Source organism: Microplitis mediator, chromosome 1 (genome assembly GCF_029852145.1).
Source record: "Microplitis mediator isolate UGA2020A chromosome 1, iyMicMedi2.1, whole genome shotgun sequence".
NCBI lineage: Eukaryota > Metazoa > Arthropoda > Insecta > Hymenoptera > Braconidae > Microplitis > Microplitis mediator.
This window is the reverse complement of record NC_079969.1, coordinates 10,212,733-10,240,595: the sequence shown is the minus strand read 5'-3', so window position 1 is coordinate 10,240,595 and position 27,863 is coordinate 10,212,733. Positions and strand designations below refer to the sequence as shown.

The window sequence follows — 27,863 nt, the reverse complement described above, 5'->3', positions numbered from 1 at the left end:
TTTTTCAAAGAAGTATTCGTACTATTTTTTTTTATTGGAATATTGGATGAACTATTTTAATTCAAAGTGTGAATAAATAAAATGGCAAGTTAATAAGTTAAAAAAAAAAACTAATTAATAATTAATTAAGTTTATAAACTCTTGCTATTATTAAATAATGAACATGATAAGATAAATAAAAATAAATAATAAAAAATAGATAAAAAACAAAGTACCTTTTGAAATATCCCAAAGTTTAACTTTTCTATCAGCACCACCAGTAGCCAATATCCTGTCAACTGGAGACCATTTAACAGCACTAACTTCACCATCATGAGCACTCTGTAATAATAATAATATCGATCCTCAACTCTCTTCAACTCAACTCAACTCAACTCTACTCGACTTTCTATTATCATAAAGACTTTTAATGAGTTAACAGTCAGCGAAAACTTTTTTATTTCATTTAAAACTTGTTTATTTTTATCACAAAACTTTTAGATTTTTAATATTTTATTAAATAACTTCAAAACGTTCTCATCAGTGCTTGGTTAATTATTTTAATTACTTTAATAATTTATTTAGAAAACGTACAAATTTAACTGTGACCTCTGTCGGTACTGCAGTCGGTAGTCCGGGGATTCCCTCTTTCAAACTCGTTCTGTCTGGGCTTATTGCTCTGGTGTCGCGGGCTGCATCTTCTAGATCTTTTTGTACTTTAGCCTGTCGCTTTCTACAATCACCAATTTAATTAACATTAATTTATTTATTTAATTACTCATTAATTTATTTATTAATAAATGAATGCAGGTTAAACGTTACGTATGGAAGACTCTAAAATGTATAAAAGTTAATTTAATGACTTTTATTAATTTAAATAAAATGAATTTATTCAAAGCTTAATATTAACATGATTTATTAATCAGTAATTAATAGTCTGTACTCAGTAAATCAAACCAATTTGTGCTAGTAATTTTTTTTATCAGATTCAGATCTTTTAATTTGAATTCTGATTAAACTGATGGTTTTATGGTAAAATTTATGAGAATCGTTTTAAAGGAAATTTAATTCTCTGCAAAAAAAGTTACCCGTTTAAAAAAAATTAGTTTTAAAAATATTCCAAAAAGGGCCATAACCGTGAACTTTCCGAATTTAGACAATTCGGAATTTTGAGTTGACCATTTTTTGAAAATATTCGAGAGTAAAAATTATTTTCGAATGAGTACTTTTTAGAAACATTTTTCTTAATTTTTCAAGCCAATATATTTCGACTTAAAAAATTATATGGTATGAACATTGAAAAAAAATACTTTAACACCAATTATTAACGTTTTTTGACTCTATAAGAATTTTTCCAAGACGAAGCGTGAAGATTGAAAATTTTTCTACAGAAAAAAAAAAAAACTTTAAAAATTTGTGTTTGAAATTATAACCCGGAACCTGGATGTCAATATTAGAAATTTTAACATTTCAAATAATAAACTTTATGACACGTGTCATTAATTTTAAATTTTCAAGTTACGATTTTTAAAATTCAAATATTAATTTTTCCTGCATAGACAATAAATTCTAATATTTTTATCCTAAAATTATTTACGTTTTAATTATGAATGAAAGAATTACTATTTAGAATGATAGTATTTACTGATCACTTTATCATTATGTAACTTTTCGTTTCTCAATTTATATAGTTCATTTTTTTCCGTGTACTCTTGAGATTGTTTTAAAGTTTTAAAAATCGTCAACTCAAAGTTCAGAATTCCCTCAAATTTGTAAGTTCACAATAATAAACTTTTTTGGATATTTTTGGAACCAACTTTTTTTGCATGGACATCAAAACTTTTCTTTGTAAATTCAAGTTTGAGAATTTTTAATTCAAAAGATCTAAGATACAAAATCGGGAAAATTCAATTTAAACACCGAATTTATTTATTAAAAATTGAAATTCTGATTAAACGGTAGATTTTATGGTGAAACTCGTACGGACCTTTCTTAAAGGAAATTTAATTCTCTAGAAAAAAGGTCTTTGTAAATTTTACCATAAATCCAGAATTCGAATTAAAAGTCAATGGAAGAAAAGCTCACAATTTTTCATATCAATTCTTTTCGTTAATTAATTTATATTCGATTTCCTTGACAATTTTAATAAACTCTGACCACAGGGTTTTATTTTCTGGACTCTGGCGTATCGATTGAAAAAAATTTTATTAAAATCGCTTTACTAGAAACTGAATAAAAAATAAATTAGACAAACATAATTTTGTTTACTTGTACAGAGTTAATAAAAATCATTCCAAGTTATTAATTATTATAAATAGTACCTGGTGTCTATTGATCATTCACGTACCCAATAAAGCATTAGTTGATTAAAACAATAATAATAATTAGAACAGTATATATTTAAAATGTAAAGCGTTATTTTGATTGTTTTGTGTTTTTTTTTGTTTTTGTTGTCCGTTACTCACCCAAATTTATATATTTTTTGCCTGAAAAATGTTGTCGGACTGGTAAATCCCTCGCTGAAATTTGAAAATTTCGTCGTGTGTGTAGTTAAAATAATAATTATTTATTTATTTAATTATTTTTGAGTCTTCCATTGTAACGTATTAATTTATTTAATAAGGCAAAGCAACGATCACAAACAAAAACTTTATTTTATATAATAATAATTAAAATTAATTACGCACTTCAGAAAATTATCATTCTCTTCATTCATTTTTTCGGCATCTTTTGTTTTGCATTTGATTAAACGCTCGACTAACGTTCGATTTTCTTCCTAAAAAAAATTAATTTACTCTTTAAATATTTAATTAATTAAACAGAAGTTAAAAAAAAAAAAAAAAAACTGAGATCGGAATTCGAGTCGAGAACTTTGAATCCAATAATAATTTTAAAAAATTAAGATTTAACGAAAACTAATTAATCGATTTTTATAAACGAGGGCTTATTTGAATCAGGATTAAAATTGGAATAATTTTTCAGATAATGGCTGATAAATAATTATTTTTTAAACCTTGGTGCAATTTTAATAGTGATAATTAATGATAAAAAATATTAACCTGAGCTTTACGTAATTTTTCTTCCAGTGAAGCGAACGCTAATTGTAAGGCTTGGTACTCGTCTCGTAGCATCTGATTCGCTTCAGATAATTCACGTTCTCTATTCACACATGCGTTCAATTCAGCTCTCAGAGATGCATTTAATTCCAGGCTCTCTGCTAAACTATACCACAAATTAAATTATTTTATTTTTAATAATACATCTTTAGAATATCTCAAATAACAGCTAAACTATCAAGGTTAGACAAAAAAGTAATGAAACCTTTTTTATAAGAAATTAAATTTTCTACAAAATTATGTCTATTCATTTTTTTCATATCTTCAATACTTTGACAACAATTTTTATTTAAAGTTATCAGACAACTTTGCGCCATAAATTTAAAAATAATTACAAATCCCCTGACTTTGAATTTAAATTCCAGCCAAATTATCAACGCAAATTGAAAAATCATATGAACCTTTTTTATAGAAAATTAAATTTCCTATAACTTTGCACCCTGTAATTTTTTTCATATTCCTAATAATTAACCCAGAATTTTAATTATAAACAAAAGTGAAAAATTTAAATACCTCGACTCCTTGCTTGCGAGATCCTTCGTCATTTCCCGCATTTTATTATTCAAATCCACAATCTGCTGGGTATGTTCCCCCCGTCTCCGGTGCAACATCGTCAATTCCTCGGCCTGAGCCAACAGTCTCGCCTCCAAAGCCGCATTTGCTCCAGTTCCAGTCCCTGTACCCACGACCTCGCACTTTAACTTCTCGATCGCGACAGTCAGCTGCAAATTCTCGCCTCTCAATGTATTTGTGCTCTCAAACAATCGGTTGTCTGTCCACCCGGTAAATAAATTATCAGTTATAAAATCAATACTAATTAAAAAATAAAGTATAACTTACGTAAATTAATTAGCTCAGCAAAACAACGAGTCTGTGATTTATTTCTACTTCTCAACTGATTTATTATTAATTTTCTCCAATCTTTTGATTCATTATTTATTAATGGCTCCATATTTGTCATCTGTAATTTATGATAATCAATAAATAATAATAATAAAAATAAATAAAATTACTTACTTGTTACTTTTGTCAAAAACTTTCACTTTTATTTAACTTGTCACGTGATAAAAAATTAATTACTTATAATTATATTAATTTACTAAAATATCATAATAAATTTAAAATATTTAATTGTATAAATTTAGTTGTCAATTTTTGCAGACTTGTTATTTTAATTTTTAATAAATACGAGAGCTGGACTCGTAGGATATCTGAGCACAGTTTTATGTTTTATATATTTACAGGTTGGAGTATTCCTGTGATATGTAATGATAATAATAATAATAATTGTGATGATAAACAACAGAGCAAGTGGCGCGACAATCGGAAATATATATACTTATATATATGATCAGCTGATTGATCTGACAGCTGCGGAGCGCGCGGTTGCTGACAGTCGGCAAGGCGGGAAAAGTTTTAAATTCAAAAGTAAAAAGTGTGCGGTCACGGGCGTGCCGGCTTTTGACGGTTGGGATTCGGCTTCGGTTTCAGGTTCGAGCTGAGAGATGACAGTTGGAGGAAAATGGCGCCGAGGAGGAAGAGCTTGAGATTGTTAAGTAAAACAATTGAGGATAATAATAATAAGGAAAATAATTATTTGAGGTGTTTGAGTGATTATCATTCGCGAGTTACGCGCCGCGAAACATTGAGGACTAAATTTAAAGCGGTAAGTTTTATTTTTTTTTTTATTTTCGGAGACGCTGGATGTGTTGGATGCTTGGTAGTTTTTTTTAGTAAGAATGTTGTTTATTTATTATTATTTTCGGGAATTAAGGAAGTGTGGTTTGAAATTTACATTTTAGTACTGGTTTTAAAAAAAAAATTGAGATGTTTTCTTTTAAGAATTTTTAGGAGCTTTATTTTAAATTGTGGGCAAATGGTCATAGATACAAAAAAATGCTCAAAATCTTTTTTGTAGGAAATTTAATTGTCTATAAAAAGTTACTGAGATAATTTTCACGTATCTCTCACCAGTGAGCCAGAAAATTAGATTAAAGACTCAGTAAATTTTTTTTTTTAATTTCATGAAATTAAATGCACTCATTTTTAAAATTCGAAATTCTGATTAAAGTTCTAGAACTACAGTTGATTTACTTCAAATCTTTTCTGTAGAAAATTTAATTCTCTATAAATAATATCTCAGTGACTTCGTCAATCTCTAAGCCCTTAATTTAAAAATTTCATCGCTTTCGTAAAAATCCCTCCTAATTTCTTGGTCGACCCATTTAATAAAAATAACAAAATAAATAGTACTTGAAATGATATAAATAAACATAGAAAGACATTTACCTTTTCTATTTAAAACTAAAATTAACGATTTGGGTTCCCCCACGTGAATTCTGTCCCTCTCTGACAAAATTGTCTTTCACTAGCCCTCCTGGCCTCTTGCCCTCCTCTCTCTTCCCTCCACTCTCCAGTCACTGCACTTAACTTTTTACTTGTATCGTGTCTCGGAATTACAAGTAAAGAGTAACGAGTAACGAGTATCGAGTACCGAGTCTCGAGTCTCGAGTCCTCAGTCAACTCTTAACTTAAACGTTCGTCATTATCATCAGTGATATCGAACTCGTGTTGCCATAAATTTTATTACTCGTTACTTAAATTTACCATCGGCTTCAAGTTAACGTGTGTTAAATAATCCATTCAATTTAAAATAAACATTTTTTAAATTTAACTCCAAAAAATTTTTAATTATTTTTATTGATGTTGGAAATTTATTTATTTGTGCAAATTTATCGTTTTTTTTTTTTTTTTTAATAAATTAAAAAACAAATTTTTCGCCTACGACTGAACACGTGTTTATTTAATTAATTACTTAATTGTATTTTTTTTTTATTTGCAACTGAAGAATTAGAAAAAAAATTTATTAAATTTTCTTTGATTGGTTGAAATAGGGGTGAAAGGGGTGGGGGTAATAAAATAGGAACTTGTAAATTAGTGTCGCGGAATTTAAATTACTGAGTAAAGATCCCGATATCCGGCGCGGATTGCAAAAGAAAGTATTTTAAACACGATTATTAGTATTCAGAGCTGATCTAGGTTAACAGGGTTTTTTTTTTTATTTTTTAGACCGCCAAGTTTTGTCTTTCAGAATCTTTAATGCGGGCACGTGTTTTTTTCCTCAACAACTGGGACTTGATATTAATTTATTTTTCTACTCTAGTGTTGAGTCAAATTACCCGTAAACGGATTAAGATACGGAAAAACTTTATCAGTCTTTTTTTTTTTAGGAAATTTCGTTCTCTACAAAAAAAAAGCTTCAGGTGATTTTGTTTTGTATTTCGGACCATTGAGCCAAAATTTTGAATGAAATGCGAAACAAATTTTTTTTATCAATTTTGTTAATTTAATTTTCTAATCAAAATTTTGACACAATGGTTGGAGATACAAAAAAATTACTCGAAATCTTTTTTATAGGAAATTTAATTTTTCACAAAAAAGATCTGATGTCATTTTATTGCATTTCTGGTAGTTGAGCCGTGAATTTAAATAAATCGGTTGAAAACAGACGAATCAAAACTTGGAAGTCCGCGTTTGGTTAAAAAATTTTTTAATTAAACAAAATGATTAAATTTGCATAAATAAGTAGAAAAAAAATCAAATTATTGATATTATTTATTTATTGTGAAAACTATCAATTAAATATAGTATAAAATTAGTGGGACAAAAGTGAATGTGAAAATGTATAAAATACGATTGTATGTAGTGCCAGAAGAAGAGTCTGAAGATAGTAATAATAATAATAAAAATAATAATGATGATAATAATAATAATCATAGCAATAAAAACAAAAATAATGATGATGATGATGATGATATACCTCCGATTATGCAACGTAAAAATTCACGTCGCGCGACAGGTGCCATACGTGTTAACGTGATTTCGAAAAATCGTAAGCCGGGTAAAATTAAAAAAATACGGCTCAAAGACGAAATTGATCATGTCCAATCGAATACCGACAACACGGATATTAACACAGTTGAACAGAAAAATAAGTTCAATGGTTACAAGGTAGCATTTATTTTTAAAAATGTATACTTATTTTATAAATTCTGTGTGATATATTTTATCGATTTCCACGAAAGTGTAAATGAAAGAGTATTTAATCCCGATTAAAATGAGCCCGTGAAGTTGTAAATCGGTCAACTAGTTTCTGAAATATATGAGTCTTTAAATAAAACTAGTAACCCTAGTAAGGTCGAGAGTTCGAACCCGCGTTTGTGATTTCTTGAATTTTTTTTTCAACGAACAAATTATTATGGAGTTTGATCATTAGATATAAGAGTTATGTCGATTGTAATTTAACATACGACCAACTTTCTTTGCTATTGTTCATTGAATAATACCGGTTACCACTCCCTAGACCAGATCATACAAATATTTACAAGTTATTTATTTTTAAATTAAATTTCGCGCTAAAATATTTAATTTATATTAAAATTTATCATAACCTTTCTTATGGAAAATTTAATTTTCTATAAATTTATTTCAGCAAATTTTCGTCATATGTATGACTGTTGACCCGTAATTTAATAATTTATTAAAATGTTTCCTTAAAAAAAATATCTTATGAAATGAAGAGGTTACTCTCAAGGTAAATACCATCTTACAACACGAAATGTCAACAAAGTACTTAAGTCTTCATACTAATTTTTTTCCGATTAATTTACCTTAGATATTTAGTAACAACTATTTACTTTCATATTTATAATCATAAATTACAATTGTACGCAATGATAATTACACATTCAACGCACCTGTGTTCTACATTTTTATCAATAACTTTTTTTTATCAATTGACTCACTATTAATATAATAAATAATATATATAAAAAAACAAAAATGTCATCCAGGGTTTCGAACCTGCGACCTTGGGACAAAATTTTTTAAATAATGTCCTTATCTCTGTACCTTAACCGATTTATTGTATCGAATATTTATTTTACTGAGGATTGAATCGACTATAAGTTTACTATTAACAACAAATCTAGAAATAAATGGGCCATACATTAAAAATTAACTAGACAAATTTATAAAATTATTGATCAATAAAATAAAACAATGCCTTTGTTCTAAAGAATTCTTATAATTGGACAATGATCGAATAAATTTCTTAAACAATCGGCTCTTACGCATCCAACTGAAGAAATTATATCGATGTATATTTTTTAAAAAAATTTCCATTGTCTAAAACAGTTTAAAATTATTACTCAAAATAAAAAAAGACGTACGTTCAAATCTCCCTGAACGTAAACTTTTTTTTTATTTTTTGAATAAATAAAATAAAAATTTTAATTAGCACTTTCAATGATCCTTCACATTTTTTTTTTTTGCAAAAGAAAAAACACTTAAGCTCTAAGTGATTAATAGGAAATTCTCAACGATCACGCGGTGAAAGTCACGACAAAAAATTTATTTTATTTAATTTATATTTATAAATAACTATCTTATTTTCTTTAAAATTTTTTTTTATAATTAAATAGACGTTATGTTTTTCTTATAAATCGTAACAGGTCCTTCCAAATCAAAACCGTTTTCACTTTCAACACAAAACCGGTCGCGATGCTTTCTTCAGCCTCAGGTTATACTCGAGACGTTATCGAAGAAACGGCATACTGTCTACCAGAAAACTCATTTAATATAAACTTATTTATATTCAATTTATTGAGCTAAAGATCGTTTCTACGTAATATTTTATTTATTCAATAATTAAACCGTTACTTCATTACGTATCCGCATTAATTCACGCCGAAGAAATTTTAATTTAAATTATTTACTTATTTATTATCTAATATTTATTTTTTTAATGAATAACAGCCACTAATTATTCATAGTGACCGTTGTATAACAGTTCATACTGATAAGGTAATCAGAAAGACCGGAAGTTATGAGGAAAATAGAAAAAATTAATAGTTTTAATTATTTAATGTTATTATTTTAAATATCTCGGACCCTAGTGGGTTAAAAAAAAAGTGATCGAAATATTTTTTGTAGGGAATTTAATTCTCTAAATAATTTATTCAGTACATTTTTATCGTATGTTTTAAAATTTCCTCATAAAAGTTGTTTTAAATACTACAACCATAAGTATCGAAAAAAAATTAACTAGAAAAATTTGCCATACTTTAAATTTGAAATATAACAAGAAAATTATCATATTTGCATAAAAACGTCAGGACCTTATGGGTAGGACATTAAATTTCCTATAAAAAAGGCCCGGATAAATTTTTCTAAAAAATTCATTTTTGACCCATAATTTGAATCCGAATATAAAAACTTCAAAAACATTCAGCAAATTTGTGTATCAATTTTTTTACAAAATTATTATAACAAATAAGTTCTTATCTACAAGTGAATCGTTTATTTGAGAAACCCCATCAGTCATGTTTTTTACGAAATTGGATTTATTGCATTTTTGGGTTCCTTGGATGTCCCTCCCTAGAAATCAATCAAAATATGCATCAAATCAGCGTTTAAAAAACAATTAACGGGGTGACAGCAATTTCATTTAATTGGGAAACCCCAGAAGTCAATGACTCAAATAAACATATGCAGTTTTAGTTTTACAGAAATCATTTTTTTTTTTTGTTATTTAAAATTCGCGCTTTTTTGGGAAATTAATTTCAAATGTTCTTTTATTGTTGACTGTTATATGACTAATTAAAATGTTTAAATTAATTATATTTTTTTGTAATTTCTGAGTTTTAGAGTTCAAATACATATTTAATACTTCATTTTATCAGTGTAATAAATGATTTGAGTGGAAACATTTAAAAAACAATGATTTTATAACTTTTTTTTTCGTTTGGTTGAGAAAACCCATAAGTCAATCAACTTTAAATAATTTTTTTAAGTAGTTTCAGTTAAAAAATTGAATTTTTCTTGTTGGAATCTTTTCCAGAGACGCTAACATTATTGTATTCAATTATTTATTTATTAGTTTAATGTCAAGTTTTTCCAAAAAAATGTTTTTTGTGTTTCCTGAAAAATTTTGTTTTCTTGACTTATGGGGTTTCTCGAATAAACGATTCAAGTACCAGAAGTACTTTCGATTTAAATTAATGCTAGCAAAAGGTTATTTAAAATTAAACCCAGTACTTATTTGATTTGCGGCCTGGATTAATTTCTTTTTCTAAACTTCTAACTAATAAAAGGAAACGTTATTTTTTTCTTTTCAAGTTCAAAAGCTTTTTAAGATAACGGTTCTCGTAAACCTACTTAACTAGTATGTAATGTTACTTTATCTAATTATATTTAAAATGAAATATTTAGACGACAGAGCAGCAGCAATAATCGAGTAGGTAATCAACAAACGGTAGCTAATAGTGTGTTTGCTCACCGCGGAAACAACTTTAACCCAGAAAGCCGTTTGTTAATCTAAGGAAATTCTTGGTGGTTTTTTTTTCACGACCGACTTATTACTAATAATGTTTTGATAGATATGAAGATAGATATTTTTATTTTTTTTTACTATTTGCAATATGTATGAATAATTACTGATTAGCTATGCCTGACCTATTAATACACTTTATTTTGCACATTCATTTTGTCTAGACATTTTTTATATTTTTTTGGTCTAAAAACTTTCTAATTAAGTTACTTCTTGTATTAAGGACAGTGATAATAAATGTGATTAGTGATTAGAAAATTTTTATCATTAATTTACTTGTCATTGGGTTAAAAAATTATCGCAAATTTTTGTTTTTCGTTTGAAGCGAAAAAATGTGAAGACGAATTGTAATTTGTTGAAAAATTAATATGAGGATTTTTTAATTGAAATTTCCGAGGAAATATGAAATTTGTCTAAAAAAAAATCATATAAATTCATACAATTGAAATTTTCAACGCTGAATATGAATTTGCATGTGCAAAATTTTTTTATTTCAATTTTTTGTTAAAAAATTTTATTTTGGAGTATGGGCGAAAAATTGTGACAAAATGTAGTGTAATAAAGATTAGGCGGCGCAGGTCCAAATTAATTAGCAAAATAAAAATCGAATTCCAATCTGTTCCTATTTTATTTTCAAAAGAAAAATTCAAAGAATTTTCTACCAAAAAAATATTTATAGAAATTTTCATATAAATTCATGTGAGCGAAATTTTTAATACTGAGTTCATTAATTTGCATGTAAAAATTTTCTTTTATTACACCGTAAAAAACGGAAGTGAGTATGGATTTGATTATTTTAATCCGAAGTCACTCCAAAACTCAGAGTTCCGGAGTTAAAAAAAAAATACTCCGCATACGAAGTGAATAGGGAGTTTTTTGAGCCAGAGATTCCGAGGTGACGTGAATTTTATTCCAATCCGCATCCACACCGATCCGGAATTTTCGCATTAAAATTTACTCTCCTTAGGAGTGAATTTCAACTAAATGAAAAATCATCCGCTCCGCATTTATTCCGGATCTAATTCTCTTTTACTCCACAAATTTCTTACAACCCTAATAACACAGTTTGCTTGGCATAAGTTTACAAAAGTTTTCTTGAATTTTTCGTCAAATGTCCGTCAACTTCAGGCTTTTTTGTTTTTGACGACAATTTGTATACAACTTGCTATACAATTTGACGTAAATTTACTACCCGAATAAGAAAGTAAATTAATGGCACGTGGCCCTTCCGGGACGATAGCCAAAAGTAAAAAAAAAAAAAATGTAAATTCACTTCAAAAGTTGTATACCAATTATCGTCAAAAACGGAAAAGCCCGAAGTTGACGGACATTTGACGAAAAATTCAAGGAAACTTTTATTAGAATTTTTTCTAGTAAAAAAAGTTATCTTTGAATTGAGGAAAAATTAACCGAAAATTTTTTTTCCAATTTTTGTTGTCAAATTTGGGCAGCAAATTTCGGTGATTTCAAGTGTCAAATAAATGTCAATTTCCAGGTAAAGTGGCTATTAGGGAATGTACAAGTATTCTTTAAAAATTTAATTTTGGAGTATGGGAAAAATATGACAAAAATGTAATCAACTAATTTCGTGCGATGCAGATCCAGATTAATTAGACGCAAAAAAAGTAATTCCATTCCTGTACTACTTCATTATTCATAGAAAAGTATCCTAGCAAAAAAATTTTTCATACTTTCAGCCGAAATTCTCTTCACCTCCGATCGGTAACAATCAATTCTCGATTACCGATCGCGGCTAATTGAATTCTTGGCCTTTCTACGACTTTCTACAAAGTCGATAATCTAACTCATCCATCTATTTCCCTATAATCTTAAAAAATTTAAAAATAACGCGTCATTTATTTTCATACTAGACATGCCGTCACATGACTAAATAATTATTCGATCCAACGATTCTCAGGCAAAGTTATTAAAATCTCTTTATACTAAAACTCTCAGACACCACTAGCATACACTTGAGACACGTTTTTATATCTCAACTTCTTTACACTTTTTTTTTTGTTCTTTTTTTACATAAACCGTGAACTCGCTGACGTTTAACGCCTCGATTTTTAAAAGCTTGTAGTTTTTAGCGTCTACGCCTTTATTTAAAATTTTTTTCTCTATCCTCCATCGCGTTTTCTTTTATCCCAGGATATAGCTATCGCAAGAAAATAAATCCTAAGTAATAGATGTATTAGGAAATATTTTGATTACATATTTAATATAATAAATAAATAAATGTGGGCAGCTAAAAGTGTAGGCACTTGCCGGATATTCATTGCCACCGGACACGAGATAATATTTTACATTTAGACTTACTTTCAATCGACTAAAATAAACATTTATGCTTTAAATATTGTACCATTTGCCTGCATTATTGATAATAAATAATAATCTTATGATTATTTAATAATAATTCGTCTTAAATTAATTATTGATTACATTTTTTTTCCCTCACAATACAATTGCTGCAACACAGGAGATACTTTTTGACAAAGTACCCTCGGCATATCCTGTATTGAGGACCCTCGGAACATCCTGTCAACTGTTCGAGCCTAAAAAGGATCCTTCCGCTTTGTGATTCTCAGATGTTAACACAATTTTTGTGACGTTTTTTATTTTTATTACCACAAAATTAAATTATTTTGTAAACTATGGAGTCTATGAAAAAATTCAAAAGGACTTTTTTTGTAGAAAATTTCATTTCTTACCAAAAATTTTTTTAAAAATTCCAACGTAAAATGAAAGCTTGAGTCAAAATATTTTTAAAAAATAAAAAAATTCCATACAAAATATAAACGAATTCCAGTACATTTTTGTCGTAAATAAAATTTCTAACAAAAAAGTCCTTATCAGCTTTTATCTAAACCGATTATTCACATCAGCAGAAAATTTTAAACTCAGGCCTGCATAATGCAACTTTTATATTTTATGGGTCTCGGTTCCCTATGGGTTTGATCCCAACATCCTGACCCTGAAAAGGTCCCCCCCCACTCTCTCTTGGGTGAGGGGTCCGCGACATTATTCCTCGGCAGTAGCCGCGTCTCCTCCAAAAGTTTAAGATCATACTAAAAAAATAATTATTTTTCCGCGTTTATTTTTCCTCAAACTCCGCGAATAATCACAGTGGTGTAAATTTTGACGCGATAAGTGGTAACATTTTTTTTTAAATCCCATGACTCACTCACTCAGCTCAGCTCCTTATTTTAATAATTTTTAAAAAAACAATAACAGTAATTATTATTATAATCAACGTTCAAGTTAAGAATTATAATTTCAAATTTGAGTTAAAAGTTGAGTTTAAATTTAAAATAAATATATACATCTATAAATAAATAATCTGCCAGAGAATATAATGGGAGAAGAAAGGGAAAGGGAAAAATAAGACTAGTGCCAAGTGAGTTTGCCACTGCTGCATTAAACCATTTTATTACAGAATAAGAGCTCGTGGGAAGAGTCGGTCACTTTTTTTCGCTCCATTCGTAGATTAAATATTACAAAAAAAAAAAAAAAAAATTTGTAAGCAAAATGTTACCTGTTGGGTTAATTTACTTGTTGAGTTAAATATTATTTGTGTCGGTTGGGTTTAAATAAAAGGAGTAGAGGAAAGAAAGAAGTTGAGGACTCGAGTAGTGGGATGGTGACGTCATCTCTAATTCACCTTGTCGAGAATCGAGTTGAAGTAAATGAAAGACTGAGTAGAGGTCTGAGTTGTTGTATTGAGAGTTGGTTGAGTTGAGCAGAAGAACGCTGTTTGTCTTGTTCTGGGTTCTATTGTATTGTGCTATACTATCGTTTCGACGGACTCGAGACTCGCGGTTTCCGCGGTTTTAATTTTTTTTTTTTTTTTTTTGGTGATGATGTGATTGATTTACGGATTACAAATTTAAAGCAAAGGGTTTTAAGGAAAATGGAATCGTGTTTCCCGCCGTTGGCGTCTTTGAGTCTGAGAGAATCAAAAAAGTGCAAAAAGCGACTCAGTGATAACCCGTTTGTGGATAAAAGTGAGGGAGAAAGGTTTCAAGTGCTTCAAGATCTGGACCTTTATTATATAAGACAAATTGCGCATAATTTGAAGGTAATTTGTTTTTGGTGTTCAAATCTTGAAAGAGGGCCCAAGTTTTTTTTTCCATAAATTTTATAATTTAGATGTGTGCAATTTATTAAGGAGTGGATAATTTTGAATTTAAAATTCCGGGTTAAGAAGTGAAAATATGACTAAAATGTACTGAGATACTTTTATAGGAGATCAAATTCTCTATACAAAGTCATTTGTCAATTTTTTCATTAATGCATTATTCTATACATAGTTCGAATTTAAAGTATTTAAAGTAAAAATAACAATACTTTTTAAATTTTAAATTAAAATTCTGAGTAAACGATCGAAAATATGAGAACAATGCACTGAAATAAAGTTGTGAAAAATTAAATTCTCAATAAAAAAGAGTTATATCAATTTTTCCTTCCATGCATTTATCCAGAATTTAAATTTAAAGTATTGGGAGTAAAAATTATTTTCAAAAATTTAAATAACAATGTTTTAAAATTAAAATTCTGAGTAAACAATCAAAAATATGAGAAAAATGAACTGAGATAATTTTGTAGAGGATTAAATTCTCTATAAAAAGTTTTTCATAAATTTTTTCATGAAGTCATTACTTGATCCATAATTTGAATTTGAAATATTTTAAATAAAAATTATTTTCAAAAATTCAAATAACAATTTTTTTAAATTTTAATTCTGAGTAAACGATCAAAAATATGACAAAAATGCACTGAAGCAATTTAATAGGTAATTATATTCTCGACAAAAAAATAGTTGTCAACATTTACATAAACCGAATGTCATTGCCGTAAAATAAAAAAATAAAATAAAACTCAAGTCAAAGTTTTGTATTTTTATTTAATATGAAGAGACTATTATTTTATTTTGTGAAAGTGACTAATAATACAACTTTGAGCTTTATGAGTGTGTAAAATATAGTTAGTGATGCTTCGACTTGATAGATCGCGGTTAGAATTATAATTTCTGTTTAACAATAAGTTTGATTATTATTTATGACCTTGGTAATCAAATTTCTATTGATCAATTATAATAAATTATAATTATCACACACTTTTACTGTGCTATTAACATACTAATTGTTTTATTTAAATAATAATTATGTTAATGTGAATAAATCTTAATAAATTTAGGGTATCATTTTATTATTTTATCGGCAATTAAGTACAAGTGTAAAAACATAATGACAATTGATAATATGTAGCTACTTAATTATGACTCACAATCAACAATAACTTATCCCACGTTATAATAATCTCTTTTTCAAATATTAAATAGACCATAATTATTATTATTATTATTTTTAATATTAACTGATATTATAATAAATCTGGTTTTGTCTTATTATACGTCTTCATTAATTATGCTAAGGCTATTGATAGCATTGTCGTCAATCGTGATAAAGTGTATTTATTAATCATCATGTAATTTCTATTTTTAATAATCTAATTATTTTATCTCGACATGAATATTCTCATGGTCATTATTATTACAATTGTCTAACTAACAAAATTATTTTATTTTTTTTTTTACTTCAAATCAAAATTATGGCCAAAGAACTAAACTTGCATCAAAATTTATAAGGATTTATTTTATAGGAAATTTAATTTTCTACAAAAAAGGTATCTTTGAATTTTCATGTAAATTTGATAGTTTAATGAGAATTCTAACTCTTAATTTTAAAAAAATTTTCATCGGAAAATTTTCAACATTTCAATTAAAAATTCTGATTAAAAGGTTGGATTTACATAGAAATTGATAAGGAACTTTTTTATAGAAAATTAAATTCTCTACAAAAAAGGTATTTTTACACTTTTTCATAAACTCTATAGTTTTCAAGTTATTGTTATTTAAACTCTAAATAATAGAAAAAATGAAAATAATTTTTTTTTTATAAATAAAAATGATTATTGTTATTACATTAGATTATTATTTAATATTTAAATACGATTACTTGAGTAGTTTAATTTGCAATTCGTTTAAAAGTTTGCTCAGGTTATTTACCGACACGTAAACACGCTCGGTTTAATCCTTCAACCAGTGAAGCGTGTGTTGTAACCAGAGTTACGAACATATATATACATATATATCTATATAATAAATGTGGCCACGCATCCCGTTACGTAATTATATTTAATGCACGACCATACCTCACCTTCAACTCAAAAAGTCAACTCTTATTCGTATCCAAGATTTCAAGTCTTAACTCTCTCGGCTAAAAAAAAAATCATATTAACACTCTATTTACTTTTTAAGTCTCCTTAATCCTTTCTAAATTATTAATTCATTCTAAATATAATTTCCATACAACTGAAATAAAATAAAATAACTTTTTTTCTTTTTTTTTTTTCGACATTTCTATATTTGGACATAGGACACAAGACATGTGTCGTGTGTCATCCAGAAAAATCAACTGTCGTAGGCGTCGAAATATATACATGTATACATATAAATATATGTATTTATATGTTCGCGGAATTTGTTTCTTGATTAAATATCTCGTAGTCTATAATAGACATATAAATTAGTATACGTCGTTTCTGGGTCAACAGGAAGATTATTTCGGACGAGGGCACACGACCAAACCTCATCTATATCAACCACTCCTCGTGTGTTCCATTCGTGCTCACTACCTATCTCATATTTTTTTATTTTTAAACCCAAAATAATTTTATCTCCGACAAAATTCTAACTTATCCAAGTAATTACTGAGTTTTTCATGTTCACTTCTCTTGAAACACGAAAATTTTTTTTTTCAATTTTTACTCTAATTTTAAAGCCAATAGAAGAACTTAAAAATCCCAAGTGAGCTTAAATGTAAATTTCTAACCTCACATTTTTTGAAAATTTATTTTTGCTGATATTTAATAAAATTCAATTAAATTTACTAAAGTACATAAATAATTTTGTATGTTCACTCGTATTTAACAATAAAAAAAATAAATAAATATTATAAATTCCCAATTTCCGCGGTAATTAATAATGGAAACTCTTAAGTGAGCAAACTTGTATAAATAAAAAAAAAAAAGATGTGGAACATGATGACGTGATAAATACAAAAGCAATTGGATCTCGATTTATATTTATTAGAGCTATAGATTCAAATGCAGTTTATTCTCATGATCGATCGCACGTAAATTGAAGCTCAATTGTATCTCCCTCCATACTAATAATACCGCTGACGGCTGGTAAATTTATAATAACTACAACACTACAACACTTGTAATAAAAAATAAAAATTGTGTAGTGTCGCAGTAGATAGTACTTGCGTAGATTCATTAAAACTTATTATCGTTGGTCATCGAGGGTCAAGGGTCAACTGTAACTTAACCTCTCTCTATATTTGTATTTTCAAAAAATAAACTCCTTTAATTACCACGACCATTAGATTTTTTTTCTTTTCATTACTGACGCGTTTAAGGTCATTTTGAGATATAAATACATTTTTTTTTAATAGTTACATCTGACTGTACGCGACCTACGCTATTTCTTGCATGTGATATTAGTGATATATATAAAAGCGCAGACTCGTTATTATGTTTACGCGGATTAAACAGGAGTGGGGGATTATGGATCGATATTCGCTGTCTACAACCCCTATACTTATCCCTATCCCCTATCGCCGGCAATTCATATAGTTCAGACACCCTCTAGGTTAACACACGCTTTTCAATACGTCCTTAAATATTTTTTTTTCTCTCTTAATCAACAAATCATTTATTTTTATTTATTATAATTTTACTCACTTGGTGGTTGATTAGTTGGAATAATTAAGTGCTACCGAAAATGACACCAGTTTTAATAGTATCGAGACCTCATAAGGTAATTTTAGAATTAATTATTTATAATTATTGATATTTTTCAGGCAGTCGTTCAATATTTTAAACTTTGATTAATTTCACGTAATTAATTAATTTTCGGTGTAAGTTGTAAGGCCCTTATTTGTAGGAAATTCAATTTTCTATAAAAAAGGTCTCTGTCAATTTATATGTAAATTTGATAGTTTGTATTAAAAATTGTAGGTAAAATATTCCTAAATCTTTGAAATTGAATATTTGGATAAAGGAGTGGATTTAAAAAAAAATCTAAAGAGACAAAATTATGCCTGGTTCGAAAAATTTGATCTGATTATAGTCTAACTGGACTGTAATTAGACTAATTGATCTGTATTTGAACTAGTTGGTCTGTTTTTGATCTTTTATAAAAATTTCAATAAGTTGTTTTTTGATCTGCTGTTTTAAAAAACGATTGCGTTACAGACAAACAAAACTAGATTAATTTTTGAATTTAGATAAATTTAAGTTCTGAAAGTTTGCACGGACAAAACTAGATTGTCATGGACGTAATATTTTTATTTATGGATAATATTCATAAAAAATATTCAAAGTTCCAAAATTGATAATGTTTTGTTCACTATTTCCTTAGTATCTTTTGTTTGAAAATGTCGTGTTGTAGTTAATAATAGTTCGACAACTTTATTTTTCAGTTGTCATCTCTGCATATTTATAATATTGAATAAAAGTAATAAAATTACTCTTGAAATGTCAAGAAATATCCTATTTACTGGATAAAACCGAAAAATATTTTGGTATTAGAATCCATCAAAATTTATGTGACATCTTCTTGCGAAAGCGCATTAGCGCATGTTTCAAATATCAAGAAAATTGAAACAAATTTATAAATCTAGATTATTATTATTGTTATCTATATTTGTAAAAAGTCTTCTGTTTTTTAATCTAAAATCGATTAAAAGTAGACTAAGAATTACAGTAAAAAAAGTTTATTTTTAATCTAGAAGCGATTAAAAACGGACTAAATATAATACAAAAACAAGTCTAATATTGACCTGGATAGAAAATAGTACAGACAGAAACCGATTAAATTATGTACCTGAAGATCGTAACGTTTTTCACGCAACGAAAATGAAAAAATTCATGTAATTCGACTACTTGAGGGGTAGTCTGGTGGTCGGGGTGGCCCAAGATTTTTGGCTGACTTACCAACATCTATATGCGAACATTTCAAAAATCTAGTTATCCAGTAGATTTTTTACTTTTCAATTTTTGTTTTTTTTTTTTTTTGTTGCGCAAAAAACGTTCCGATCTTCAGGTACTTATTAAATTCCCATATGAATTAAATAAAATTTGAAAACCTAAATTAAATAAAAAATATTTGATTTTATCATTTATTTTGAAACAGATCTGATTTTTCGACCCGGGTAAGAAATATAATTTTCTAAATAAAAGTTCTTTATGACTTTTGACATAAATTCAAAAGTTTATGAGTAACCGCAATGAAAAGCGATAAATAAATGTAATTTTTTATTTTATTCTTTTTTTCCAAATTATTTTATTTACAAGTGGTTGTGTATATTAAAACATAAATACAGAATAATATAAACCGGCAATTGGCCAACAGCCATCGACTAAATTAACCACATGTGTTTAAACCTTCTTCTTACTTCACAAGTTTTAAAATAGATATCTCTATCAAAATTTCCCGGATATTTTTTTCATAAAAAAAATTTTTCCTTAACCGAAACAAGATTTAGATTTTTTTTTGTTTTTTATTGATAGGAGATTTAGATAGATCGTATCTTTAATAAATCCGCTCAAGCAACCTGAAGCCGGCGAATAAGAAGAAGAAGGAGGAGGTTCTAATGCTCGCGGCTATTTTGCGGCCACACAAGTTTTAGTTTGTGTTTAAATATTGAGAACGAGTCTAATGTAATATAAGATACCGGCTCGACAAACTTATTCATCTTCTCCTTCGTATTCTTATCCTTAAACTCGTAGTTGGCAAATAAAACGCACAAGTTAATAAAAATAATAAAAAATTAGTCTCTGCCCCCCACACAGTTTTGATGTTTCCTCACATGTAATGCCGGCTTAACATAGATTTACTTATTTCAATTTTAAATACTAAGCTTATCAAGAAACCTAATAATTTTTTTTTCATCCAATAAAAAAAAAAAACCTTGGGCCCAAAAAAAAAAAATTTGGAGTTCAAGATTCAAATACCGATAAATTTTTACTTTTTATTAAAATTCTATCTAAGCTATTGAATTTAGAAAAAAATTTGTCATGACCTTTTTTATAGGAAATTTAATTCTCTATAAATTCATCTTAGTAACTTTTTTTCGTATCTCTGATATTTTACTCACAATTGCAAAATAAATATGAAAAAATATTTTTTTTTTTTTGAAATTTCGATCAAATTCAAAGTATTAAATTAAAATTTAAATTCTGGCTTAAATATCAAATTTACATAAAAACTTATGAGAATATTTTTAACAGGAAATTCAATTATCTGTCAATTTATCTCAGTAACTTTTTATCGTATCTTTGATAGTTTAGTCACAATATTAAATTTAAGTAATAAGTTTTTTTTATCGCATTATTATCAAATCATTGATACTTTGAGTTATTATTATTGTGATTTAAAATTCATAATACAACTCAGGATGTAGCGAGCATGGAATTTAAATTACTGGTGTGTTAAGCATTAGCAAAATAAAAAAAAAATGAAAGCAAAAAGAAAATAAAAGGTAGGACGTATTAACGATGCAATTAATCAGTAAATATATATATAAAGGTCTTTGTTATCGTGCAGGTGTACAATTGAAATAGCACATAAGGCTAGTGCAGCATTTAATTAACTTAACTTACAGAAGTAAACTACAAGAGTACAGTAATAACTTGCGCAATATTTTAAAAGACCAAAGACTAAAGACTAAAGTAGGCTGGCTGTATATAAATGTCGCGGTTAAATAATCTACTTTGTTAATTCTCATATATATTAATCGTTATTTTACTTATTTATTTATTTATTTATAAATATGGCTTTCAATTTAATTTCAGGAGTATGATTTGGAGCAAAAAATTGAAGTGGAAATAAAAATGAGAGAGGGCTCAGCGCGACTTTTAGCGGCCGCGAGACACAGAGCCCAGAGTTTGGAAGCTGCACGTGCTCTACTAACATCCAATGAACGTATGTCTGCTTATATGGCTGAATTACAACGTCGTAAAAAGGATGTCAATAAAAAAAGGTAATTAGAAAAAATGATTTTTTAAATGATTTCAAGAAATTTTGATCATCGGAAATTCAAGCCGTTGTTCTGACTAAACTTACCAAAGACAAGGAAAAATTTGTAATGATTTTTTATGTAAATTTAATAATTTACAGGTAATTGCAATTTTAATTACTTGGAGTGAAAATTTTGCTTAAACATGAAAATAATTTTTTTTTTTTGTATCTTTGAACTTAAATTGTGGGTTAAGTATTGGAGATATCAATTCGCGGATAAGGACCTTTTTTGTAGGAAATTTAATGCTCTACAAAAAAGTTTCCAATGACTTTTCATGCAAATTTGATAATTTACACGTAATTGCAATTTTAAGTATTTGAAATAAAAATTTCGTTTAAACTTTATAATACATTTTTTTTTTGTATCTTTGAACTTAAATTGTGGGTTAAGTATTGGAGATATCAATTCGCGGATAAGGGCTTTATCTGTAGAAAATTTAATTCTCTACAAAAAAGGCCCTTATGCCTTTTTTTGTTAATTTGATATTTTAGGAGTAATTGTAATTTAAAGTATACGATTCATAAATTAAAAAAAAAATCTTTTATCACAAAAATCAATTTATTTAAAAATAAAAATTATATGTTTCAGTAATGCTGGTAGTACAGCACGAGTATCGCTATCCGAATTACGCGTTCCATTGATGTGGCGAGACTCGGACCATTTTAAGAACCGTGGGGATTACCGGAGATTCGCGGTATTTTGTTTGGCACGTGTCGGCACCGAAATACATGACACTGCACTTATTTGTCCAGTTGATCGCGCACAAACAGACATCACTTTTCCCGACGTGTTACTCTTGTAAGTATTCTTTTTTTTTATTCTCTACTCCCTTTAAATTAATTAATTACTTGATAAAAAAAATTATAATTTTTTCAGCAATAACGTGCCAGCAGAGTTTGAATTAACTCTTGAAATCTACAGCCATATTTTACAAGAAGATTTAAGTATCGCAAGTACACCTCGTCGTATTAAACGTACAATACATTCTTCAATATCTAAAACCGTTGGAAAAAAATTAGCGGCTTCGTTAAAAGATGAATTGAGTTCTGGTAAATTGTAAGCAATTTTTTTTTTTCTCAAACTCAGACCTTTATTACTTTGATCTAAAATTATAAATAAACGATCAAATTTACCTCAAAATTGACAGAGATTTTTTTTATAGAGAATTAGATTTCCTGTAAAAAAAAGTCTTGATAAATTTTTTTGTAAATTCAATTCTTGAATCAGAATTTTAAATTAAAAAAAAAAATAAATTTTTTTTCTTTTTTAAGGGGACCACAATTTGAATTAATGGCGTCTGCTAAATTAACTCTAGATGATACTGAGGAAAATATTCATACACATGATTTAATAATTAATAATTTAGGTAAGTTAATTAATAAATTTATCTATTATCTGATTGGCAAACAAAAAAAAAAATATAATTAAATTTAATAAACAGAAAATAAACATCACGCATTGCCATTATTCGGTCACTTTTGTTGCCGACTCGCGGCGCAGCTGGACTGTATGACAAAGGACGTGTACACGGGAACGATAAACATAAACAATAAGAAATGTTGGGCACGACTGCGTAATTTCACTCTGAAAGCCTGGGAGTCCCGGAAGTTGGCAGAAGATGATCAGAATCCCGTACAGACTGTTCCGATAAACCGCGAGACTGATGTGCAAAAGAGCTCAAGCTCGGGGAAAGAGATACGAGTGTGTAATAGCGTCGAGGGCTGCGAGAAAGTGACAACGATAAAACTCGAGTCGACGGAAGAGGCACAGAAGTGGCTCAGACACTTGACTAGTCAGGTTGACGACCATCTGAGGTGGAAGCATGCTGCTGAAAGTATACAACAGGTGCCTTATGTTGAGAGCACACGGAACTCTTTCATCAACAAGCGACAGGGCTCTTTGTATGACGAGACTCCACTTATTGGTAATTTGGAATTTTTGTTTATTTATTTATCAATATTGGCTCAATCGTCCGGATACGGGTTAAGTGTACGGAAATAAATGTATAGGAAATTGAATTTTCTACAAAAAAATCTTCATGAATTTTTGGATAAACTTGATAGTTTAATTAGAATTTTAAGTTAAACTGTTAGATCTATAATTTTTGTTAAAAATTGCGGGATGAAAAATTCTCAAATTTTTATTATTTTAATTTTGGATAAAGGAGTAGGTTTTAAAAAAAAATTTATAGAATCTTTTTTGTAGAAAGTTAAATTCCCTACAAAAATTACCCTTATCAGTTTTAACGTAAATTTAATTGTTTACCTAGAATTTTAATTCAAACTCCTAGATCTATTATTTATATTAAGAATTTCGAGTACAAAAATTTTTAAATCTTTAAATTTAAATTTTGAATAAAGGGTTGGGTTTACAAATAAAAATTTTTCTTTTAGAGAATCAAATTTCCGACAAAAAAAAAATCTAGTGAATTTTTATTTAAATTCGATCGTTTATCTAGAATTTTAATTCGAACTAAATTTATCATTTTTACCAAAAATGAATGATTCGAAATTCCAGAAATCTTTAAATTGAAATTTGTGACTAAGGCTATTCACAGACAGTTTACCCGACTTTATAAAAATTATTAATGACTTTAGCTGTCATAAGTGTATCAAAATTTTATCAATCAACATTAATTGAAAAAAGAACAACGTAGTCGTAATTTCGTTGAGAGATTTAAAAAAAAATGACTTACAGTTGATATCAATTGGGAGTTAAACAAAATATGTTGAATAAATTTCAGTAAATTCTTCATGTCAATTTTAAAATTCGAATTTTTTAATTTTGTAGGCTAAAATTTATTCAACAAATTTCGTTTAACTCCCAATTGATAACAACTGTAATCTTTTAAATTTTATATCTCAACGAAATTACGACTACGTTGTCCTTTTTTCAATTAATGCTTTAATTTTTTTTTTAATTAATTGATAAAATTTTGATACACTTATGACAGTTGAAAGTCATTCCATAATTTTAAAAAGTGGGGGGAGCCGTCTGAGAATGCCCTTCAGGAGTAGATTTACAAAAAATTTTTTTTTGTAACAAGTTAAATATCCTACGCAATATGTCCTTATGACTTGTACCTAGAGCTAATAGTTTAATCAGAATTTAAATTGAAAATTAATTATGGAAATTTGGCTCTAGAAGTCTTGAGTAATAATTTCTTTAATTTTTTGCTTATAGAAACTGTGAGATCCGATTATTCAACGAGACCAACAGTACAACAGATATTCGGACTGACTCCAAGCACGAGCCTGAGCAGCTGCAGCAGCGATAGCCCCCCTAGTTTAAGATCCCGGTCCCTAAGCACCAGTGGTACAACTAAAATAAGTGCCAGCGCAATTAAATCTCACTGGCCATTCTCAAATAAAAATAATAATATATAAAATAAATAAAATATCTTACAGTAGTAATAATAAATAAGTTAAATACTCAGTCAAAAGTCTCGATGCATTTTTTAAAATTTTTTGAGACTGATCCCGATTGGCTATCAGTCAAATCCTTTTTATCAATCAGCGATAGCCTTAAAAAAAATTTCTTACTAAATAAAAATAAAAAAAAAAAAATATTTTTGAATACGAGAAATTCACCGAATTAATTTTTTTTTTTTGTTTTAAAAAAAAACTTTCCTTTACAAATAATACTAAGTATTTAAAATGAAAGTACGCAATCTAATTATTGTTTTTTTTTTTGTAGATTTTTCTGTATAAATAATATTAATTAATTAATTGATTTAATTATTAAAATAAACAGAATTTATACGTTTATGTATTAAATAGAAATCGCAATAAAACCATTTAAAATTAATTATCATTCATGAGAACTTTAATTAATTATTTAAAAATTTGAGTTTAAAAAAAAAACGAACCCTACCTCGTTTAGTTTTAAAGATATTTTTAATTTTATAAAACTTTTACCTCTTAAAAAAAATTACTCGAATCCACTAGTTTAAAACCTACACCCGAATTCTACAAAAATAATTTTCTAAAAAAACGAATTATCAACTTCATGAGCTCTGACTCCTCAACAATTAATCCTACGAAATTTTTCAAAGAAACATAAATAATTCAAACTCCTGCACTGTAAAAAGAGCAGTGTTAAAAATGGACTCAATTTAACACCGCGCGGTGTTAAAATAAAATAACGGTGGTGTAAGCGGTGCAAAAATACCGTTATCAAATCGGTTTCCCGACTATTAAACCAAAGACAGTTCAACCGGCGACACTGTCTTCAACCGAGGACATTTCAACCGACAAAAAATCCCTGATAAGAGGGCACTTAAATGAGCTGGTCCAGGTTATTTTCAGTTGAAGTGTCGTCGGTTGAACTGTCTTCGGTTTAATTGTTACAAAACCGTTAAATCATTGTATAAAAAAATTCCACAGATAGAAATTAGAAAAACAAAATGTATCACATATAAAAAAATGTAAAAATTTAATGAATATTATCTGGAGGAAATTTCAATTTTGCTATGTACTTATTTAAATAATTATTTATGTTATACGTAATTTGTTCAAAAATTACACAATTTTACGCCCATTATTTCAATCACCAATAATTTAGTTAATTAATAAAAACGCTGTTTAACTGTACGGCTGCCCAATTTCAAAACACAGTATCTGATAAAAATAAAACTTTTTAATACGTATTGAATCATGTCCACAAAACTTCACTAGAACTAAAAATACTAAGAAATCGATTTTGAAAAATTTGTCTTTTACTGTGTTTGCAAATTGAGCAGCCGTGTAGTGATCGAGTAAGTAAAAAAATTTACAAAGTAAAATATTTTCAACACCGAAAAATATTTCAACACCGGGAAATTTTTTTAACATCGGGAAAGAATATTTACACCGGCGGTGGTGTCATTTTATACCACCTGGACTTACCCCGGTTTTTTTTTTTTATAGTGAAGATGTATTATTTTGATCTAAAATTGTAATTCCAAAAATTTCCAAATTTTTGTATTTAAATTCTAGAAAAAGGTTGGGTTTAAAAAAAAGCTTAAGGGCCAAAAATGACCGGAAATCGAATTATTTTTCCAATAACTACCTATTACAAATATTTATCTCTTACATTTCTCCGGATATTTTCCAGAGCCCAATTTTCTATCACTATCATAAATACTATTATTAAACGACTATAATTAATCAATTAATTAACGATAAACTTAAAAATATATTTATTTACACACATAAAACTAATTTCATAAGTATAAATATAGGTATTCAATCAACTAAATATCTCTAATTTTCTATACAATAAATTTATTTCCCAGTTTTTTTATCATCAACTGTTTTTGTCTCTTCTAACTTGACTTTAGTTTGCGAGACCTCTTTTTTTTCGCCCTCGTTTTTAGCTTTAGGCTCAGGACTCGTCTTAACCTCAGCATTAGAACTAGTACCATCATCAGTATCAGTTGGAGTACCCAATCCAGTATATTTTTTAGTATAATTAGCAACTTCCTCAAAATGTGAAGCGAAAGTTGCAGAAAGAGTTCCAAAAAGTGCTGCTGCAATAGTAAAACCCTGAGCAGAAACACGAGCTCGCATCATCATCTGCTGCTTGACACTGTTACCTTTTCGTAAATATCCTAGACCAGTAAGCAAAGCTACTGTTGTTGCTAGCATTCCTATGTAATTAATATTGATATCAATAATAATTATCAGTACTATCAGCTTGCTAATTTTATATCAGAAATGATTAATTAATTAATTAATTAATTAATAGATATTAAATATGTTGAGGTTAAATGTTACCTATTGGTACCAAAGGATTTCCAAACATTTTACGTTTAAATCTAGTCTTAAAATCTTCATGAGTTTCCTCTCCCATATCGATACGCAATTGGACCCAGTCTAAGTCTGGTGGAGTTGTTGCCATTTTATATTTTTATTTATTATTTTGTGGATAAACCGAAACAGTAATTAGTGATTTTTTAATTTAGAGGAAAACTAAAAATAAACAAAACTTGCGGCGTAGTTTAATTTTGACCCAGAGGGCGCTGAATTTAAATTGGCGCGTAATTCAAATTATTTTTTGTAAAGGGTGCATTCCGAAATGCGCTACGCTGTATTCGGAATGCACCTTTATTAATTATTCTTATTACTTGCGAGGTAAATTTAAATATTTGAAATATAAATCATTAGAAATTGGAGAAAACTAAAAATTGTACGTCAAAATAAAATGGCGGCAGAATATAATAGAAAAATATTTAAAAAATTAATAAAA

The 27,863-nt window shown here is 27.9% G+C and overlaps 3 protein-coding genes across 8 annotated transcripts in view; 1 reads left to right on the top strand and 2 right to left on the bottom strand.

The window, feature by feature from the left end:
* Nucleotides 1–4,371, bottom strand: part of LOC130677536 (autophagy-related protein 16-1-like) — a 193,613-nt gene extending 189,242 nt beyond the window's left edge. The window contains exons 1-8 of one of the 2 annotated variants that reach the window (XM_057484328.1): nt 4,113–4,371; nt 3,936–4,056; nt 3,609–3,867; nt 3,039–3,201; nt 2,667–2,755; nt 2,445–2,498; nt 574–712; nt 216–321 (exon numbers count right to left, since the gene is read on the bottom strand). In XM_057484328.1, the coding sequence (XP_057340311.1) occupies nt 216–321; nt 574–712; nt 2,445–2,498; nt 2,667–2,755; nt 3,039–3,201; nt 3,609–3,867; nt 3,936–4,056 (931 nt within the window). In that variant the 5' untranslated portion in view covers nt 4,113–4,371. The remainder of the gene's footprint in view (nt 1–215; nt 322–573; nt 713–2,444; nt 2,499–2,666; nt 2,756–3,038; nt 3,202–3,608; nt 3,868–3,935; nt 4,057–4,112) is intronic. The other variant, XM_057484336.1, reaches the window with a different exon arrangement.
* Nucleotides 4,372–4,592: 221 nt separating this feature from the next.
* On the top strand, nt 4,593–25,434 carry LOC130677549 (rhotekin-like). 5 transcript variants are annotated; one of them, XM_057484347.1, is made up of 8 exons: nt 5,583–5,720; nt 6,744–7,106; nt 21,409–21,596; nt 22,224–22,433; nt 22,512–22,691; nt 22,907–23,001; nt 23,077–23,559; nt 24,819–25,434. In XM_057484347.1, the coding sequence occupies exons 2-8, from the start codon at nt 6,777–6,779 to the stop codon at nt 25,019–25,021; spliced, it is 1,689 nt and encodes a 562-aa protein (XP_057340330.1). In that variant the 5' UTR covers nt 5,583–5,720; nt 6,744–6,776; the 3' UTR covers nt 25,022–25,434. The 5 variants fall into 5 exon arrangements, with proteins under 5 accessions (XP_057340346.1, XP_057340330.1, XP_057340336.1 ...); XM_057484363.1 differs by lacking the exons at nt 5,583–5,720; nt 6,744–7,106 and adding an exon at nt 4,593–4,761 and having other exon boundaries at nt 24,819–25,431; XM_057484353.1 differs by lacking the exons at nt 5,583–5,720; nt 6,744–7,106 and adding an exon at nt 13,922–14,563 and having other exon boundaries at nt 24,819–25,431.
* A 1,356-nt stretch (nt 25,435–26,790) lies between these two features.
* On the bottom strand, nt 26,791–27,600 carry LOC130677574 (uncharacterized). The gene is made up of 2 exons (XM_057484394.1): nt 27,392–27,600; nt 26,791–27,264 (listed from the first exon to the last, which is right to left on the bottom strand). Exons 1-2 carry the CDS (start codon nt 27,513–27,515, stop codon nt 26,900–26,902), a joined length of 489 nt encoding a protein of 162 aa, XP_057340377.1. The 5' UTR covers nt 27,516–27,600; the 3' UTR covers nt 26,791–26,899.
* Nucleotides 27,601–27,863: the final 263 nt, after the last annotated feature.

What these genes read in the sequence shown, in the direction of transcription:
- LOC130677549 (XM_057484347.1), top strand. Translation starts at nt 6,777, where the DNA reads ATGTATAAAATACGATTGTATGTAGTGCCAGAAGAAGAGTCTGAAGAT. An exon ending in ATAAGTTCAATGGTTACAAG is followed by an intron (nt 7,107 to 21,408) that starts GTAGCATTTATT and finishes ATTTAATTTCAG; the next exon opens with GAGTATGATTTGGAGCAAAA. An exon ending in AAGGATGTCAATAAAAAAAG is followed by an intron (nt 21,597 to 22,223) that starts GTAATTAGAAAA and finishes TATATGTTTCAG; the next exon opens with TAATGCTGGTAGTACAGCAC.
- LOC130677574 (XM_057484394.1), bottom strand. Translation starts at nt 27,515, where the DNA reads ATGGCAACAACTCCACCAGACTTAGACTGGGTCCAATTGCGTATCGAT. An exon ending in AAATCCTTTGGTACCAATAG is followed by an intron (nt 27,265 to 27,391) that starts GTAACATTTAAC and finishes TTAATTACATAG; the next exon opens with GAATGCTAGCAACAACAGTA.